The sequence below is a fragment of the Ipomoea nil genome, unplaced genomic scaffold (genome assembly GCF_001879475.1).
Source record: "Ipomoea nil cultivar Tokyo-kokei standard unplaced genomic scaffold, Asagao_1.1 scaffold2783, whole genome shotgun sequence".
Classification (NCBI taxonomy): domain Eukaryota; kingdom Viridiplantae; phylum Streptophyta; class Magnoliopsida; order Solanales; family Convolvulaceae; genus Ipomoea; species Ipomoea nil.
The window spans coordinates 555,975-573,958 of NW_017619211.1; the positions used below are offsets into that span (position 1 = coordinate 555,975).

General features: G+C 41.5%; 2 protein-coding genes and 1 long non-coding RNA gene across 3 annotated transcripts; 1 reads left to right on the plus strand and 2 right to left on the minus strand.

Moving 5' to 3' along the window:
* Window positions 1-22: 22 nt before the first annotated feature.
* LOC109157545 lies at window positions 23-16,704 on the minus strand. The gene is made up of 3 exons (XR_002050240.1): window positions 16,513-16,704; window positions 2,363-2,367; window positions 23-58 (listed from the first exon to the last, which is right to left on the minus strand). It is a non-coding gene; the product is annotated as an uncharacterized LOC109157545 (long non-coding RNA).
* On the plus strand, window positions 12,001-12,933 carry LOC109157544 (photosystem I reaction center subunit N, chloroplastic-like). Its single transcript, XM_019305405.1, has 3 exons — window positions 12,001-12,379; window positions 12,492-12,617; window positions 12,759-12,933. Exons 1-3 carry the CDS (start codon window positions 12,074-12,076, stop codon window positions 12,846-12,848), a joined length of 522 nt encoding a protein of 173 aa, XP_019160950.1. The 5' UTR covers window positions 12,001-12,073; the 3' UTR covers window positions 12,849-12,933.
* Window positions 12,900-16,513, minus strand: LOC109157543 (probable polygalacturonase). Its single transcript, XM_019305404.1, has 5 exons — window positions 15,988-16,513; window positions 14,717-14,837; window positions 13,881-14,055; window positions 13,720-13,790; window positions 12,900-13,632 (listed from the first exon to the last, which is right to left on the minus strand). The coding sequence occupies exons 1-5, from the start codon at window positions 16,462-16,464 to the stop codon at window positions 12,992-12,994; spliced, it is 1,485 nt and encodes a 494-aa protein (XP_019160949.1). The 5' UTR covers window positions 16,465-16,513; the 3' UTR covers window positions 12,900-12,991.
* Window positions 16,705-17,984: the final 1,280 nt, after the last annotated feature.

A 17,984-nucleotide genomic window follows, 5' to 3' on the forward strand; every position in this document is an offset into this window, starting at 1 on the left:
TATATATATATATATATATATATATATATATATATATATATATATATATATATATCTACTATACTAATAAGAGCCCAAGAGAGTTAGGCCTATAATGGGTAGAGAAAAAATGGCGGTCAAATTTTTTAATCAGATGAATGGCTCAAATTGATCAGATTTTAATTTTTCCTTAGGATTTCCTAATTTATCCTTAATGAATATGATTATCTGTTAACTTTTCCGTTAAATATTATCTTTTCTGTTAATTTTTGTTAGTTCAACGTTAACTTACTCATTGATTTCAATAAGAAAAGGTCTTAGGTTCGAACCTCATCCCAATCAAAGTTGGCATAATTAGTATTATTTTTTACTCTTATTAAATAAAATAATTGGTAGGGAATATCCCGACCGACATAGCTTCACCACGACCGAGAAGCCTTTGTCTTTTTCTCTTTGTCTTTGCAGGTAACAGGTCGGGCTCCTTGAGAAGAACCCGGTCGGGGGCCGACCGGGAGTTGCCCGAGCGACGGTGTCGACCGGCGAGCGGTAGCCCTTTGGCGAGAGAGCTGACGAAAGACACGTGGCGATTCTCTACGACGACAGACAGGGCACCCGGGAGGACGACACGTGGTGGCTACGTGGAGGACATGCCGAACGGCTGGAATCCTGTCCCCGGCATAGCGGCTATAAATACCCACAGTAGCTACAGTGTAGGGGACTTTTGGACGATCGATAGGTTGTTGTTAGAGAATCCCGACCGCAGTCAGTCGGTACTCAGAGCAACCAAGTAGATTGTACTTAGGGCCTTTACCGTGATCAATAAAGACATTTACTTGCTTTAATTGGTCTCGAGTTACTTCATATTGCTTACGTATAATTAGCAGTATCATTTTGGCGCCGTCTATGGGGACCCGTGCAAGAAACCAACGTCTTGACGAGCACCCGGTCTCTATATCGACATGTATCCGTGGGCACACAACAACTTTGCCGACGACCAGGCGGATGCGGCGAGCTCCTCTGACCACTATGCTACCCAACAGCAAGGTCAGACGATGGACCTCAACCTCAACCTCTCACCACCGCATCCATCGAATGCATACCCGGCCGCCCAGCAGCCGGTGAATTACATACAACCGGGGTACCCAACACCCGGTCTGCCATACCAGCAGCAGCCGATGATGTATCCTGCCCAGTATCCATACCCGGTCCCACCTCCACCGTATGGGTATTGGCCAGGCCAACCGATGTGCTACACTCCCCCGGTTGGTTATCCACCATATACGCCAGCTTATACAGCTCCAGCCGCCGCCCCTCCAGTACAACCGACCGCACAGGTAGAGCCGCAGCATCAGTCCGCATCCCGGGCTCGACGCTCGGCTCATTCGCGGTTGGGGTCGGGGGGTGCTGATGCGATGGAGGCACCAGCTCAGGCCGTCCAAGCGGAGGACCCTGAAGAAGTTGCCCGAGCGGTAGCTTTTGATCGTCTTCGACCGGAGATGCGCCAGCGTTTGGGACCCCAAGACCCGAACCGCGGGCAAGAAGACGTACAGATGCAGGAGGCTAGTCAGGAGGCTTCATCTGGGTATAGCGGGTCGAGATCTCACCGACGGCGACGTGCTCGGGATACAGCCCAAGCCGCTCAAGCCGCCGAGCTCAACGAAACCCGAGGATTGCTCTATAACCTCCAGGCGGAAGTTGCGCAGCTCAGGAATGCGTACCCTGCAACACCCCCGGTCAACCAATCGACCTTGCACCAGACGCCTTTCACAGCAGCGGTAATGGCCCAGCCTTACCCACTTGACTTAAAGGTCTCTGGAGAGAAGAGTTATGACGGACGGGCGGATCCTGAGGCCCACGTGAATGATTTTTTCAGCAACATGATGCTGAAGGGCGTTTCGGACGCCGTGATGTGCAGGGCCTTCTACTCGACCCTCACCGGTCGGGCGGCAGAGTGGTTCCGTACCTTGCAACCGGGGTCGATCGATAAATTTGAGACCCTGGCGATCAAATTTGTGAGGAAGTTCATTACTTCCAAAGTGGTGAGGAAGTCCTACATGTATCTCGAGAAGGCCAAGCAGCTAGAAGGGGAAAGCTTGACCGATTTCCTCATCAAATGGAAAGCAGCGGTCGGGGAGGTCGAGCCTATGGACGATGCGACCGCCACCCACATGCTTCACATATCTCTCCGGGCGGGGCATTTGTATCAGGACTTCATCCTACACCCCCCGACCAGTTACGAGGAGGCCCTTCGGAGGGTCACAGACTACGCCAACGCCGGCGAGGCGAACGCCGTAAAGCGCTTGCAGGAGGTCGGCTCTTCGTCCCGTAAACCGGCCGACCGGGCGGAGCATCGGTCGGGAGATGACAATTCCCGATCCCACACCAGGCCTGGCGAGTTTACGGCCTTGAACCGATCCGCAGCGGAGGCCATGCAATACGCCCAGTCCTGCAATCTCATCAAACTCCCCCATCCCGATCGAGACGGCCCTGACAAGAGTAAGCACTGTGCTTACCATCGATGCGCTGGGCATGATACCGAGGAGTGTACCCACTTGTGCCAATTGTTGGAAGATCTGCTCAACCTGGGAAAATTGGACAAGTGTGTGGGGAAGAGAGAGGACAACAAGAAGAATACCGATCGGAGAGATCATAGGCGTTCTCATCACCGCTCCGATCGGTCAGGTCAGGACCGAAGAAACGATCGAAGGGACGATCGTCATGATGACCGACGGGACCCTGACCCTCCGTCCGGTAGCCGCCCGTCCGGAAAGCCTACCATCCACGTCATTTTTGGTGGGCTGGAAGATGCTTCCCGACCGCGGACTAATTGCCCGGTCGCAATAGTGGATTCCCGGGAGACCGGGAAGAGGCGGAAGATGGAGCCCATAACCTTCACCCTCGAGGACCAACCTACCAGCAGCGACCACGGCATGGAGGCGCTCGTGGTCACGATTGACGTTAAGGGGACGGACGTCCAAAGGGTTATGGTGGATACGGGCAACAGCGTGAACGTCCTTTACTTGGACGTCTTCGAGAAGCTTGGCCTCGACAGGAAGGAGCTGACTCCGGTCGGTGTACCACTGTCAGGATTCACCGGGGCTCTTATTTACCCCGAGGGGAAGATAACGCTCCCGGTCGAGATCGGCGCGCCTCCAAAGTCGATCAAGACGGAGTTGGAATTTGTTGTGGTCAACCTCCATTGCGTCCACAGCATTATCTTGGGCCGACCCGCCATTATGAAGATCGGTGGGATAATTTCTATGCCCCACCTGTGTATGAAATTCCCCACCCATAACGGGGTCGGCGTGGTCCGTGGCAATGTCCAATCCGCCCGGAAGTGTTACAGCCGAGCGGTCAATAGACGTGACTCCGGTCCATCTTCCCGGGTGAACACCATAGCCAAAGAGGAGGCTAAGGAACGGAAGGAGCAGCCTGAGCCTTCCGAGGAAATAGAAGAAGTTCCCCTATCTGAGGATCGCCCGGATAGGAGGATCAAGATTGGCCGAGCCCTCACCCCCGAGCTTCGAGCGGAAGTTTTGGCCATACTCCGGGAGTATGCTGATATCTTTGCGTGGGGGCCCGAAGACATGCCCGGAATCGATCGGTCGGTCATCTGTCACAAGTTAGCCGTCGATCCCGCAGCCAAGCCGGTCGTGCAGAAAACACGACACCTTTCCTCCGATCGCCGCGAATTTGTCAGGGAGGAAGTCAAAAAGATGGCGGCGATCGAGCACATCCGTCCGGTGGTTTATCCCGAGTGGGTGGCAAATATCGTTCTTGTTCCTAAGCCCCCAGCATGGAGGATGTGCATCGATTTCACGGACCTCAACAAGGCCTGTCCGCTCGACCCGTATCCTCTACCGAGCATTCACCAGATGGTCGACGAGACGGCCGGGGCCGAGTTAATGAGCTTCATGGATGCCTTCAAGGGGTACCATCAGATCATGATGCACCATGAAGACGAGAGCAAGACAGCCTTCGTGACCCCGGATGGGCTGTATTGTTACCGAGTGATGCCGTTCGGCCTCCGGAACGCAGGAGCGACCTACCAGAGGATGGTCAACATGCTCTTTGCCGACCTACTGGGCCGAACGATGGAAGCTTACATCGACGACATGCTGGTCAAGAGTCGGGACCGGTCCAACCACACTCGGGACCTCCGGGAGTGCTTCCAGATCATGAGGAAGTACCAGTTGCGGCTGAACCCGACCAAGTGCACATTCGCGGTTCAGACCGGCAAGTTCCTCGGCTATATGATGACCAAGAGAGGAATCGAGCCTAACCCGGCCAAAGTAAAAGCGATTCTGGACATGCAGCCACCTTCCACCGTTCGGGAAGTCCAGCAATTGACCGGTCGGTTGGCAGCCCTCAGCCGGTTCCTCTCCAAGCTAGCCGAGCGCGCTTTACCTTTCTTCAAGGTATTGCGGAAGGTTAATGGATTCGTCTGGGACGAAGAGTGTCGAGCGGCTTTTGATGAGCTGAAGGAATATCTCATGTCACCGATCGTGCTCTCAAAGCCCGAGCTCAGAGAAGAGCTAGACGTGTACCTCGCCGTCTCCGATCGTGCAGTAAGCGCAGTGTTGTGCCGAACCGATCCGGAAGGGGTCCAGCGACCGGTATACTATGTAAGCCATGCGCTACATGGTCCCGAGCTCCGGTACTCCCGGCTAGAGAAGGTCGTCTATGCCTTATACGTTGCCGCGAAGAAGTTGGCTCCCTACTTCCAAGGTCGAGCAATTCGCGTGTTGACCGATCAGCCGATCGGGCCAGTCCTCCGAACTGCTTCATCATCCGGTCGCCTCGTCAAGTGGGCGTTAATGTTGACCCAGTACGCGATCGAATACCGACTGAGACCGGCTATTAAAGGTCAAGCTCTTGCTGACTTCTTGGTCGAGTGCACCGCCCGGGATACCCGGTCTCCTGAGGTTGCAGATCCCGAGGCTGAGTGGTGGTCGCTGGCTACAGATGGGTCAAGTAGCAAGAAAGGGGCAGGAGGAGGAGTGGTGGTCACAAGCCCGGAAGGATTCAAGGTCTATTTTGCTCTCATGTACCAGTTCCACCCGACCAACAACGAAGCCGAGTACGAAGCGTTCATTAACGGCTTACAGTGCGAAGTATTTTGCTCTCATGTACCAGTTCTCCAGCTCAGATGTGGCATAGCACCCCAAACTCTGATGTTTAGTATGTTCTATTTCGATATTAATAATAGTATTACCTTTATTATATAAGCTTTAAAAAGTTTCAAAAATCTGGGGTGTTACAATAATAATAATAATAATAACAATAATAATAATAATAATATAAAAGTAAAATCCTCCTTCTACTATTTTCCCGCTCAAACTCATTGTATTGGTCAAATTATTTAATTATGATAGAGTATAGAATACTTAATAATGTTAATAGAAATTCTGGAGTAATTAATCACGTAATATTTTGAACCAATTTAAGATGGTAATACTACAGTAATATTACACTCACCAATTTAAGATGGTAAAAAAAAAAATCAATATTTACGATTACATTTTTACTCTTAAATTCCGAAAATTAAATAAGTTAGAAATCTAATTTTAAGTATGTAGTTCCGGATAGTTTTAAATGAGTAAATTGAATAAAAAAATTTAGACTATGGAATAAATAATTATGGTAATTGAAATTGTAGAAGAATATGGAAGAATATAGACTAATTAATTATGAAAATATTATTATAATAATATTACATGAAATTATTTGAACCATTTCATAAATGAGTCAATTGAATAAAAAAATATTTAAAATATGATAGAATATAGACTAATTAATTATGAAAATATTATTATGGTAATATTACACGGAATTGGTTGAACCAAATCATAAATGAGTCAATTGAATAAAAAATATTTTAAATATGCCAAAATATAGATTAATTAATTATGACAGAATATAGACTAATTAATTATAGAAATATTATTATGTTAATATTACACGAAATTGGTTGAACCAAATCATAAATGAGTCAATTGAATAAAACAAATGTTTTAAATAAGGCAGAATATAGACTAATTAATTATAAAAAAAATATTATTATGGTAATATTACACGAAATTGGTTGAACCAAATCATGAATGAATCAATTGAATAAAAATTATTTTAAATATGGAAAAATATAGACTAATTAATTATGAAAACATTATTATAATAATATTACACGAAAATGTTTGAACCAATTCATAAATGAGTCAATTAAATAAAAAATATTTTAAATTTGGCAACATATAGAGTAATTAATTATGGAAATATTATTATGGTAATCGTACACGGAATGAATGAATTAGGTATTAGCGTATACCTTTTTTGACTAATTAATTAACATTACACGGAATATTATGAATATAGACTAATTAATGAATTAGGTATTACTGTGTAATTTTTTGTATTAACGTGTATTCCTTATATGGTATTATGCTTTATATATATATATATATATATATATATATATATATATATATATATATGTATGTATGTATGTATGCAGTCATATACATACATACATACGTACATACATACATACATACATACATACATACATACATATATATATATATATATATATATATATATAATGAATATAGACTAATTAATGAAAATAATCTTTATCAAATAAAAAAGATTAATCTTAATATTTTTTTAAAATGTGTATGTGTTGTTTTAGTTTTTAGCAATTAGGAGCAAATTTGATAAAGAATATGTTTACTCAATTCAAGCTAAACACTTAACACCCAGGAAATGATTTATGGAATCATTTTCCGAGTTTCCAAACGCACCATTAGTATAATTGACTAATAGTTATTATGATAACTAAGATAATAATCTATCTATACTTATTATTAAAAACAAAATCATTCTTTCATTCTTGCCCAAACACTTCTTCCCAAACAATACAAAAGGAAAAAGGAAAAATGAAAAAGGAAACCGAATTAACTTATTAATAATAATAATAATAATAATAATAATAATAATAATAATAATAATAATAATAATAATAATAATAATAAAAATAATAGTAATAATAATAATAATAAATAATAATCTATATCTATCTTTATATCTATACTATAATTAAAAATAAAATCATATCTACTTGATTTCCCGCCCAAACAATAGTAAATAGTAAATATAAATTAAAAAATGAACGTAAACTAAAAAAAGGAATATAAATATGTCACAATAATATTCTAAATCATCAATTAAAATGGAACGAGAATTATGTAAATTGGAAAAGGAAATGAATATTAATAATTGACTGAAAAGAAAAAAAGATCCGTATTGACTAAAATGGAAAAGAAAACGGTCAAATTATTGCATTTTAGTTTTTCACAATAATATTACATAGTATAATAAATCAAATCACAATTATATCATAAATCTTTCACAATTTTAAAAAATGGAACAGAAATATTTCAATAATAATATTCTACATCATCAAGTAAAGGAAAATTAAAAATGGAAAGAAAATATTTCAATAGTAATATTCTACATCATCAATAGTAAAGATATATTTTAAAAAATAGTAAAGGTAAATAGAAAATGGAACAAAAATTAAAAATGAAAAAAAAAAAGATTTCAATAATAATATTATACATCATCAAATAAAAATGGAACGGAAATTAGATAAAAATATCACTACATTTGATATTCTAATTGACTAATTGACTGAAAAAAAAAAGAATAATTGAATGAAATTGAATGTAATATTGCTAATTGACTGAAAATATAAAAGAAAACGAATATTAATAATTGACTCTTGCGCTACCCGATTCCTTTCAGTTTACTGCTTTCAAGTAACATTTCCGCGTCGACTGGACGTCCCCCCTCACGGTCCCTACCCCTGAAGGGGTCGGGAATTCATGCATAAATGGGGCATAGAGATAATTCCTCTAGTCGTTATGATCGCCGGTCTACCTAGAATCGCATTGTGCACTCACCGCAGGTTCACGACGACGAATTCTAGTCTTGTTCGCACAACTCGGGGGGGGGGGGGGGGTGTTCCCAATTCGACAGGTAGGGTTATCTTTCCTTCAGGTTGTATAGTATCGCCCGTGAATCTGGACAACGGGGTGCTGATGGGCATCAACTCGATCGGGTCTAACTTGAGCTTTTGAAACACCTCCCAATAGAGCACATTAACGCTGCTTCCCGTGTTGATCATTACTCGTTGCACGTCTACCCCCATCACGTCAATTGTCACCACGAGGGCCTCCGCCCCGTGGTCTGCTCCGGCGGGCATATCGGCTGGGGTAAACACAATAGGCTATGTCTTTTGCCTTTTCTGGCTTGCTTCTCCTTCTTCCACGAGACCGACCGGCAGATGCCCGGTCGGCTCGCCATTGTCCTCCAATCCTTCGAAGATGACATGGATCACTTGCTTGCCGGTCAAGGGGCGAGCTTCGTCCTCCGGGTCCGGGTCCTTCTTGTCCTTCTTTCCTTTGAACACCTTCTTCCAGGAAGATTTCTTGCCTTCCTTTTTGGCGAGGAACTGGTCCAACTTTCTCGCCTGAAGGAGGTCCTCAATCAACTGCTTCAGGTACGTGCACTCCTCCGTTTCATGACCCTTACACCGGTGGTACGCACAATGCTTGCTTTTGTCCTTACTGTCCTTGAATGGGTCGGGTAGCTGGATCAGGTTGCACGGTTGGGCATATCGAAGGACGTCGCCCACCGGCCGGGTTAGAGGGGTAAAATCTGCTCGGCCCCGCCCGCGCCCGGGCTGTTCCGGTTGTCGGCCGTCTGGGCATCCTCGTCCCCGACCTGCGCCCATCTCCTGGAGCCTATTCGCCGCTGTGGCCTCTCCCGCGCTAGCGTGATTGGCGACCCGTCGCAGGGCTTCATCGTACGTCACCGGAGGGTGTAATATGAGGTTATCATACAGCGGTCCCGCTCAGAGCGAGCAATGCAGCATATTGATCGCCGTCAGGTCGTCCATAGGCTCGACATCGCTGACGGCGTTTTTCCATTTGACGAGGAAATCAGACAAGGATTCTCCTTCCAGCAGTTTGGCTTTCTCAAGGTACATGAAGTGTTTCCGAACGGCTTTGGATGTCACAAATTTTCGTACAAACTTCGTTGCTAAGTCCGTGAAGCAAGGTATGGACTCCGGTTCTAGCGACTTAAACCACTCGGCCGCCCTCCCCGTCAACGTAGAATAGAAAGCTCGGCACATCACAGCATCGTTGACGCCCATCATGAGCATGTTACCGTAATATGAGTTGACGTGGGTCTCGGGGTCGGTTTTGCCATCATAGTCCTTACTGCCTGGGACGCGTAGGTCATGAGGGTAGGGCTGATTCCTGACCTCCGACGTGAAAGGGGTTCGCAGCAGGGGTGCCACTGCCTCCTTTGGGCTGGCACCATGTTCCCGCTTTCAGCGAGCGAACTCTCGTCTCACTTGGTTAAGCAGTCCTCGGGCGTCCGTTTCGATGCGATCTTGATCTTTTCGTTCACCCATCCTTCGACGGCCAGGTCGGGACAAGCTGACTTCGCCCGATCCTTCTCGATGGCTGGAGGCCGGCGCGTTTGTCTCGCTAACGTCATCTTGGGATCCTAAGCGTTGCTGCACCGGCCGACGAAGACGAGTGAAAGCGCTAGTTCTTACATTGACTTCTTCGCTTCCTTCTTCCGGATGATTCCCCGGTCCGAGCCTAGACCGTGCAGGGCGACGCTCAGACTGGGCTCGGCGGATCTCCGGCATGGGGACACCGGAGTCCCCTACTGATTGCAGGGGCTCGGGTATGTTGGGTACCGGCATCTGCGGGTACGGCTGATAAACAGGCGGTACCGGCGGATTAGCTGGGTACTGGTACGACGGGGGATAAAATCTGGCAGGGCTATGCCAAAATTGGTAGGCGGGATCAAGCATTCCGAGCGGGTACGCTAGGTACTGGAACGGCATCTGACCTGCCATTGCCGGGTAAGCCGGACCCTGTAAGACGAGGTTGACCAGGTCTGGGGTCGGGGCTCTCCCCGGGGAGCTATTGAGATCCAATCGTGAACTGAGGTGAGAGCGGAAGTCGGACGAACTGGCCTCAGCTTCTGCTTCTGGGCGAACGTTCACAAATGGATACATAGCGTTCGGGATCGGTAGTTGTTATACTAAGCGGCTTTTCGTACCGGTTCCCACAGACGGCGTCAAAATGATAAAGTATATACGGATGCCTCTATGGTACCGTACGGATGTTCTGGGCTTGAGCTCGAGGTCAGTCAACAGTGGGTCGAACAGCTCCGATCAAGCTTCGAATCCAAAAGTTCCTCTCACTGTCATAAATGCGGTTATTTATAGAGGGCAAGGTGACAAGGTCCGGGGTCTCGGCTTGTTGGCCGTGTGGCCGCCATGCACCCGCGAACACCATGCCCAAGGAACGACGGCACGTGGCGCAGATTCCCTGCTAACGTTCTTCACAACCTCACCCCGACCGTGGCGGTCGGGTAAGTTTCATGCCAAACCCGGTTGAGGGCGGTCGGAATCTGGTGGGTTCGGCGTGTCCTGTTGGTACCGACCGGTAAGCTGTACGTACGGTGGGTATAAAACTACCAGGTAAATTAAAAATGGAATAGAAATATTTCAATAATAATATCAACATCATCAGTTAAAAATGGAACGAAGATTAGGCAAAAATACCACTGCATTTGATATTCTAATTGACTAGTTGACTGAAGATAAAAAAGAATAATTGGCTGAAAATGAATATGATATTACTAATCGACTGAAAATATAAAAGGATCACTAATTGAGTGATATTCTACCATTATATATTTTCACCCGAGTTATCCGTCCTGATGGACTGAAGGTGTTAGCTCTAGACGAGGATGGACAAGATTGTGTTGCCACTACCAATGTCGTCTACAAAGAGGTTTCAATAATGTGTAAATACACTGCTAGAAATTATGGAATTTCCGATCACCTGAAAGTGATCTTAAATCAAGTCGAAAGCCTTGTTCATACCACTTTTGGTATTTGGAAAAACCTTTGTTGTTATTTCCTACCACTTTTTACTTTCGACTTGATTTAATATCACTTTCAGGTGGTCGGAAATTCCATAATTTCCAACAGTGATATAATCTATGATATTATATATATTTTTTTAAAATGGAAAAATAGTTATATATCTAGACAAAAAATATATCTCCATACAAATGAATTAGGATAACAATTCATTCTTATAACTGAGTTGTTAGAGAACGAGCACATTTGCTTAATTCATAAAAATACTAAACAATGATAAATAAAATCTTCAAAGTTATAGCACCGCATGCGTACATCTAAACATTAGCTATTAATTTGAGCAATTATTTGCATAAATTCAAGCAATGGTAACATAAAAATACATAAATGATTTAAACCATATCTTTAATACTATATAATATTTGATGTTCTAATTTAAATAATTATATATCAATTTAAATATTCTTAATATATTACAACAAATGCATTCCGTGCATTGCACTGGTGAAAATACTAGTAATAATAATAATAGTCAAGCACCTTGTGCTCAGATGACTTGTAGTGACCTCTTCCGTGTGGGGAGGTCATGAGATCAAGCCTCAGTGGAGGCGTCTTTGTGTTTCATTGATACTACAATGTAATAGAGTTAGTAAATTATGCTGACATGAGGGTTACCGATTTTAAAAATAATCTCTTCATCTCCCTGGCCATGGAGACGATGGTCTCTTATTCGATGACCTAATTGTAATTTAGTGTGCAGTTGATTGACATATTTGATGATTATTCTTTATTATTATCATTTAGACCGACCTCAATTTTCTTTGAAATGGAAGAATGATGCGAATCACATACTTAGATCTCAAGGTGGGGTCTGAGACTTGTGGTGACCACACAAAGTGTTACTAAAGTAAAACCTAGACCTAGCCCAAGAAAGCAAATGTACCAATGAGAATGAGGCAATCTCACCTTATCCACACACCAACCACAATCTTAATTCCACATCATCCGAAATAATAATCCAAATACCATATTTTTCTCATCGATCTAGTTTATTTTTGCTTTCTCCAAAATACCAGGTAAGAATTAATTCATTCTCCAAATAGCAGCTAGCTAGCAACAATGGCTGCCACGAACTCTAGTGTGTTGGCATGCAGCAGCTATGCCCTATCAGGTGCTGCTTCATCTGAGCTGATCGCAAAGCATGCTTCAATGGCGGCAACCCCAATCTCAACTACTTCTTCTTCCAAGCTCCCTGCCGCAATCAAGTGTCAGAAACAAGAAGTGAGATCTGTAGTGGAGACTGCAAATGGGATTAATGGCAGAAGAGCTGCCCTTCTTGGCCTTGCAGCTGCCCTTTTTGCCACTTCTTCTTCTGCAAATGCTGGTGTCATTGAGGACTATCTTGAGAAAAGCAAAGCCAACAAGGTATGTATGCATAGCTCCCTTAATTAGCTTCAATTCGTTTGCACAAAAATTAATATAATGGCATTCAACTATGTATGCTTGCTATAATCTGATTAAGTTGTGTTGGTCATAGGAATTGAATGACAAGAAGAGACTGGCCACAAGTGGTGCAAACTTTGCAAGAGCATACACTGTTCAGTTTGGCACTTGCAAGTTCCCTGAAAACTTCACTGGCTGCCAAGACCTTGCCAAACAAAAGGTACCCTTTGAATTAAGAAACACAAATATATAATAAGTAGTTTCAGCCCCCTAGACAAATTCAAACCGTTAATCTGCAAGATCGATCTAATGGATAGGAAAGAAATCAATGAATATATTATTTTCGTTTTATGAATTGCAGAAAGTGCCATTCATCAGTGATGACTTGGAGTTGGAATGCGAAGGGAAGGACAAATACAAGTGTGGTTCCAATGTTTTCTGGAAATGGTGAAGTGTGTAAGCTAAGAATGTATGTATTTATATACTCTTCCTTTCATAATGGAACATGTACCTATTCTTTCATGGAAAATCTGTAATCACAATCTATTGATCATTCCAAATGCATATTAGAATTGGTTAGTACCCCTATAAATCTCACGAATGGAAACATGATGAATCCATAGTAGAGTTATTTCTCTTCAGCTGAGAACATGGTGCCGGGAAAACACCATGACTCGAACCCGAAATAAATTCACAGTTCCATCTAACCGATGAGGCTAGGCCGAGTATGCTGACATTTTTCATGCATATGCCCTCGAATGGCGCTTCCTTGATGCCCTCCAACACAGGAGCTCTTCGCGTTTCCAAACTCACGATGTTGCTGATTGATATACCCTTCACTACCGGTAGAGCCTTAGGGTCCCACCCTTCATCGGGGTGGTCATTCGCGCCTCTGCTGAACCTTAGGGGAACCTTCACTCTCTCCATTGTCATGTTGTGTATGGTAACATTTACGACATATCCTCCTCTCCCTATGTCTGTCTTAATCCTTACCCCGGCTGCTGAATCTCTGACATGTACATCCTTAATAACAACGTTTGAGACTCCTCCCGACATCTCGCTCCCAATTCCAACCCCTGAACATGTTGGCGTCGTGCCTGAAACTCTCTGGACTATGATGTTTGAGCTTGGTCGGGCAGTTTTCATCCCATATTGATCCCAACCACTCTTCACTGCCACAAGATCATCGCCACTCTCAATATAACAATCTTCGATACAAACATTCGTGCTTGAATCTGCCCAAACATAACAGAATAATACAAATCAAGAATTCCATCTCTTTTCTTCATATTGTCATAAAGGGATCGAGCAATGTGAAATACCTGGGTCTATGCCATCAGTGTTTGGGGCATTGAGAGGTGCCAAGATTGTCATGTCTCTGATCACAACATTACTGAAAGAACCAAAGGTAGTTAAGGTAGAGTTTCCCTTTTCATTTTCCAAAAAAAAAAAAAAAAAGGATTAAAAGTAAAAAAAAAGGCACCTGCAATAAATAGGATGAACAGTCCAAAAAGGAGAGTTGAGGAAAGTGAGATTGGAGATGAGAATGTTGTGAGAGTTAACCAGTTCAACAAGGTGGCCTCTGGTGTATTTCAGAGTCCTATTCCACCAAAGGTCCCACCACATCTTCCCCTGACCATCAATTGTTCCATTTTCTCCTGAAAATAAACTGGAATTGATTTATCAGATGCCCCGAGTATAAACATCATTAAATTCTCCACCATTCCTTATCTTAAGAGTGAGAAACTTGATATTAGACCACAGAATGTACATTCTTTAGCATTTGCAGATTCATCATAGCAAGTTAGAAACTACTACTTGAGCCAATATATTGTCTGGAGCCTATCATCACCCATGAGTAAGTTTCTATTGTGGTTGCCTGTGCCTGAGCAGAGACTGATCCAGTAGGTATATCATGTTGGGAGCCTAAATTGGTGTACAAGTACTATTTTTTATTATTATTTTTTATTTTGGAAACAATTGGTGTAAAAGTACTAGTTGTTGGGTATCAATGCGGCCGAAAATAATATTTTTTTCACATCATTCTAAATGATATCAGATTTGGTACAAGTAACACTTATAGTATAACATTTACGAAGAAATGTTTAGTGGGAAACAAACATTATTGGAATCACCATAGATTGATCAAATTGTAAATGTTTGTCCTTTGCATCTTTCCTCAACTTTTATTCCCTCAACTAAATTGCAATATATGAGATGGTTGTTACTAGTGACTCAACATCTGATCTATAAAGAATGATGGATAGCTAGTTGATAAGCATACACACACACATATATATATACATAGATGGAAAATACCTGTAATTACAACATTGGACAGACCATCTCCATGTATGAGGCTAATATGTCTCCCTCCCAACCTTTCTCTTCCTCTTCCATAGGATGGCAGTGGCTTGATGATGGGCCACTCATCTGCCTCCTATAATAATAATAATTCAATAAAGTTCTTTCCAAAAGGTTGAACCCCAACCCTAAGGGCCCCTACACTCCGGCCCGACAGAGCATTTGGGAAGATGTAAATCATGGTAACTCAACTGAACATGAACCACAGAGGCTAGACCTTAAAATAAATATAATTGTCATTTTCTTTTCCTCTACTCATGATTGAAATAAATATAATTGAGCAAGATAGCCTGGGGATCAGATTCATTTGAATGCTGTAAATGCTGCCATTGAATCAGTCATAATCCCAGATTAAATATTCTATATATAAAAACCATATAATATATAAATTATTAATTATATAGAATACAGAAATTGATAACTTATACCAACAGGCTGTACTTAATTCTATATTATACTTCAACCATTGTCATTTTATGCAACTTTAGGCCTAAATTCCAGAAAGATCCAACCCAACTTTCACACATGCATAGAATATAGTGAAGCTAAGTGAGGGTGGGTGGGTGGGTATATTCTTGGTTACTTTCCCTACATTCTCATGTGAGTGGACAACACATAATGCCAACGTCTCTCTTTCTTTCTTTATCCCTGCAAAACGGACAGATTTCTAAAGATATATTAATTATTGCAAATCTCTATGTAATTACTGTAATTAATGTCCGACCCTACATGATCTCTTTTTTTAAAAAAAAAAATAAAATACTTTTGATGTCAATTCAAACACAAATGCACCTTTCCATTCTAAGTATACTTTAATGTAACGATTGCCCACTTTAACATCTTAATTGCAAGCTATGTAACAAAAAATGTTGATTAAATCAAGAATATATAGGCCTGATTGGTAACATAGTTAGTTTATCAGTCGATTTTAACTTATTTGATCACTATTAACTGTCTGATTTGATTAAATAATCAATATGAATGTTTAATTAATTAACTTTTTGTAATAACTTATTACTTTAAAATGCTAAAATTCATGGAACAATTTGTTGATGAGTAATTCTGATGCAGACATTGTTAACTAAAATAGTGTTACAATAATATTACATGTAATTCTGGGTCATCCAAGCAAAAAATGACAATTTTTTTAAACCCCAAACAATAAAATTGAATTTGATATTTAAAAAAGAAAAAAAATTAAAGAAAAAGGAAAAAGATAGAATTACCTGAGAACCCAAAATGACAGCTCCGTGTTGAAGGAAGAGGGTGAAATTACTGGTGAGATTGAAACTTCCCGTTAGCCACCGCCCAGGAGGAACGTTGAGCTGGGCCCCACCGCTCTCTCGGAAGGCCTCCATAGATTCCACCGCCCGCCGAAACGCCGCCGTATTGGACGTTTTCCCATCGCCTACTCCGCCGAAGTCGGCAATCGAGCGCACCACCTTCCTGAGCGGCGGATTTAGCGGGGTGAAGAAGTCGGAGCAGGTGGTTTTGTGGTGGGACCCCTCGAGCCCGGCCCGGCTCTCCTGCAGGCCCGAAATGAAACCCAAGGGCGGGATAATAATTTTGTCCTTGGAGATCTGGAGGCCGAAGAGAGCAATCACAGTGAAGAGAAGGAACACGATCACCCATGAAGGCCTAGTCAAGCTCGCCTTGATCGCGGTTATTAATGAATTTTCACCTTCCATCAAATATGCATACATACATGTATATATGTATATATATATATAGAGAGAGAGAGAGAGAGAGACGAGATATGTGTATCAGGTAATTCTTACATGCATGTATTGCAATATTTACGTGCAAAATATGAAAAATTCGCTTTTCTTTTTCTCTTGGTTTGTGGGAGAAACCAGGAGGAGCTTTTGGTGTTGGCTAACGATTGTAGAGAGAGAGTGAGAGCGGCGCAGGAGACTTTGCTTTGGCCAGCCTAACTCGATCCGTGTTGGAATTCAACGCCTCCGAATTCTACGAATTTTATACTCCTCAACCTCACGTCCTCACGGATCTTATATTTCACAATTCACGCGGTACTATTTTAAAGGTGTGTTTGGTTCGAATATAGGAATTGGAATCAGAATGTAAATCAAATATTTAGTATTAATATGAGTTTTGATGAATGTATTTTGCATGTTTGATAACATAGTGAACTTGAAATAATTATTAATATTTGTGTTTGGTTATATATGATTCTAGAATGGTAATAAAAGTTTTAAAATTATAAAAATAAAAACTCAAGGCAATTATATTGATCATAATATGATGACATCCAAAACACTCATATAGTCATATGAACAAGAAAATCAAAACAAAAATTTAAAAACAGTAATATAAACTTAAAAATTATATTACCAATAAGATGAAATGACACATTTTTTAATTAGGGAATGAAGTTTTTTAATTTAAAGGGTAATCAAATCGCATAGGTATATTTTAAAAAATTATCAATCAAACACTAATTATAATTTTGATCTCCATTCTTTTAGTGTGTAAACCCATTGACCAAACACATCCTAAAGTTTTTTTTAGGGAAGACTCCAAGACTATAAGAGGATATGATGTTTAATAGTTAGGAAAGTTTGAACTTTTTTAGAAATTTAAAAAGAGAAAAAATATTTTTATTTTTAGTGTAATATTTGATTAATGAAAGTTTGAGTTAATGAGAATCATATTTCACCTAGGAAAGGTTTGTATGTATGTATGTATGCATGTATCAGTGTATCACTCCATGGTATCCGAAAAACTTTTATTGCTATTTCTGATCACTTTTTGCTTTCGACTTGATTTAAGATCACTTTCAAGTGGTCGGAAATTCTATAATTTCTAGTAGTGTATATTTAGACTATGGTTTTTAAACTAGCGTTATTACAAAGTTACAAAAATTTATTTTAGTGACATCAATTATAATCAATCTCTCATATATTACCTTGTATTTATATACTTTTAATTACTAATTTAAATAAACAAATTCAACATTCAATTTCCTATGCATGAACGTCTCTTATATAGTCTTGCATTGATATATATACTTTGAATTACTTATTTAAAAATAAATCATTGGCATTATCTCATTTGCGCAATGCGCGTAAAAAAACTAGTTATTATTCATATAATATTTAATGTTTTTGACGGGTCATTATTTTACTTAATTTTCTATATTAAATTATTAAGTAGATTTTATATTAAGTCAAAGTGGTTATAGGGAGCTTATGAAAATAAATTA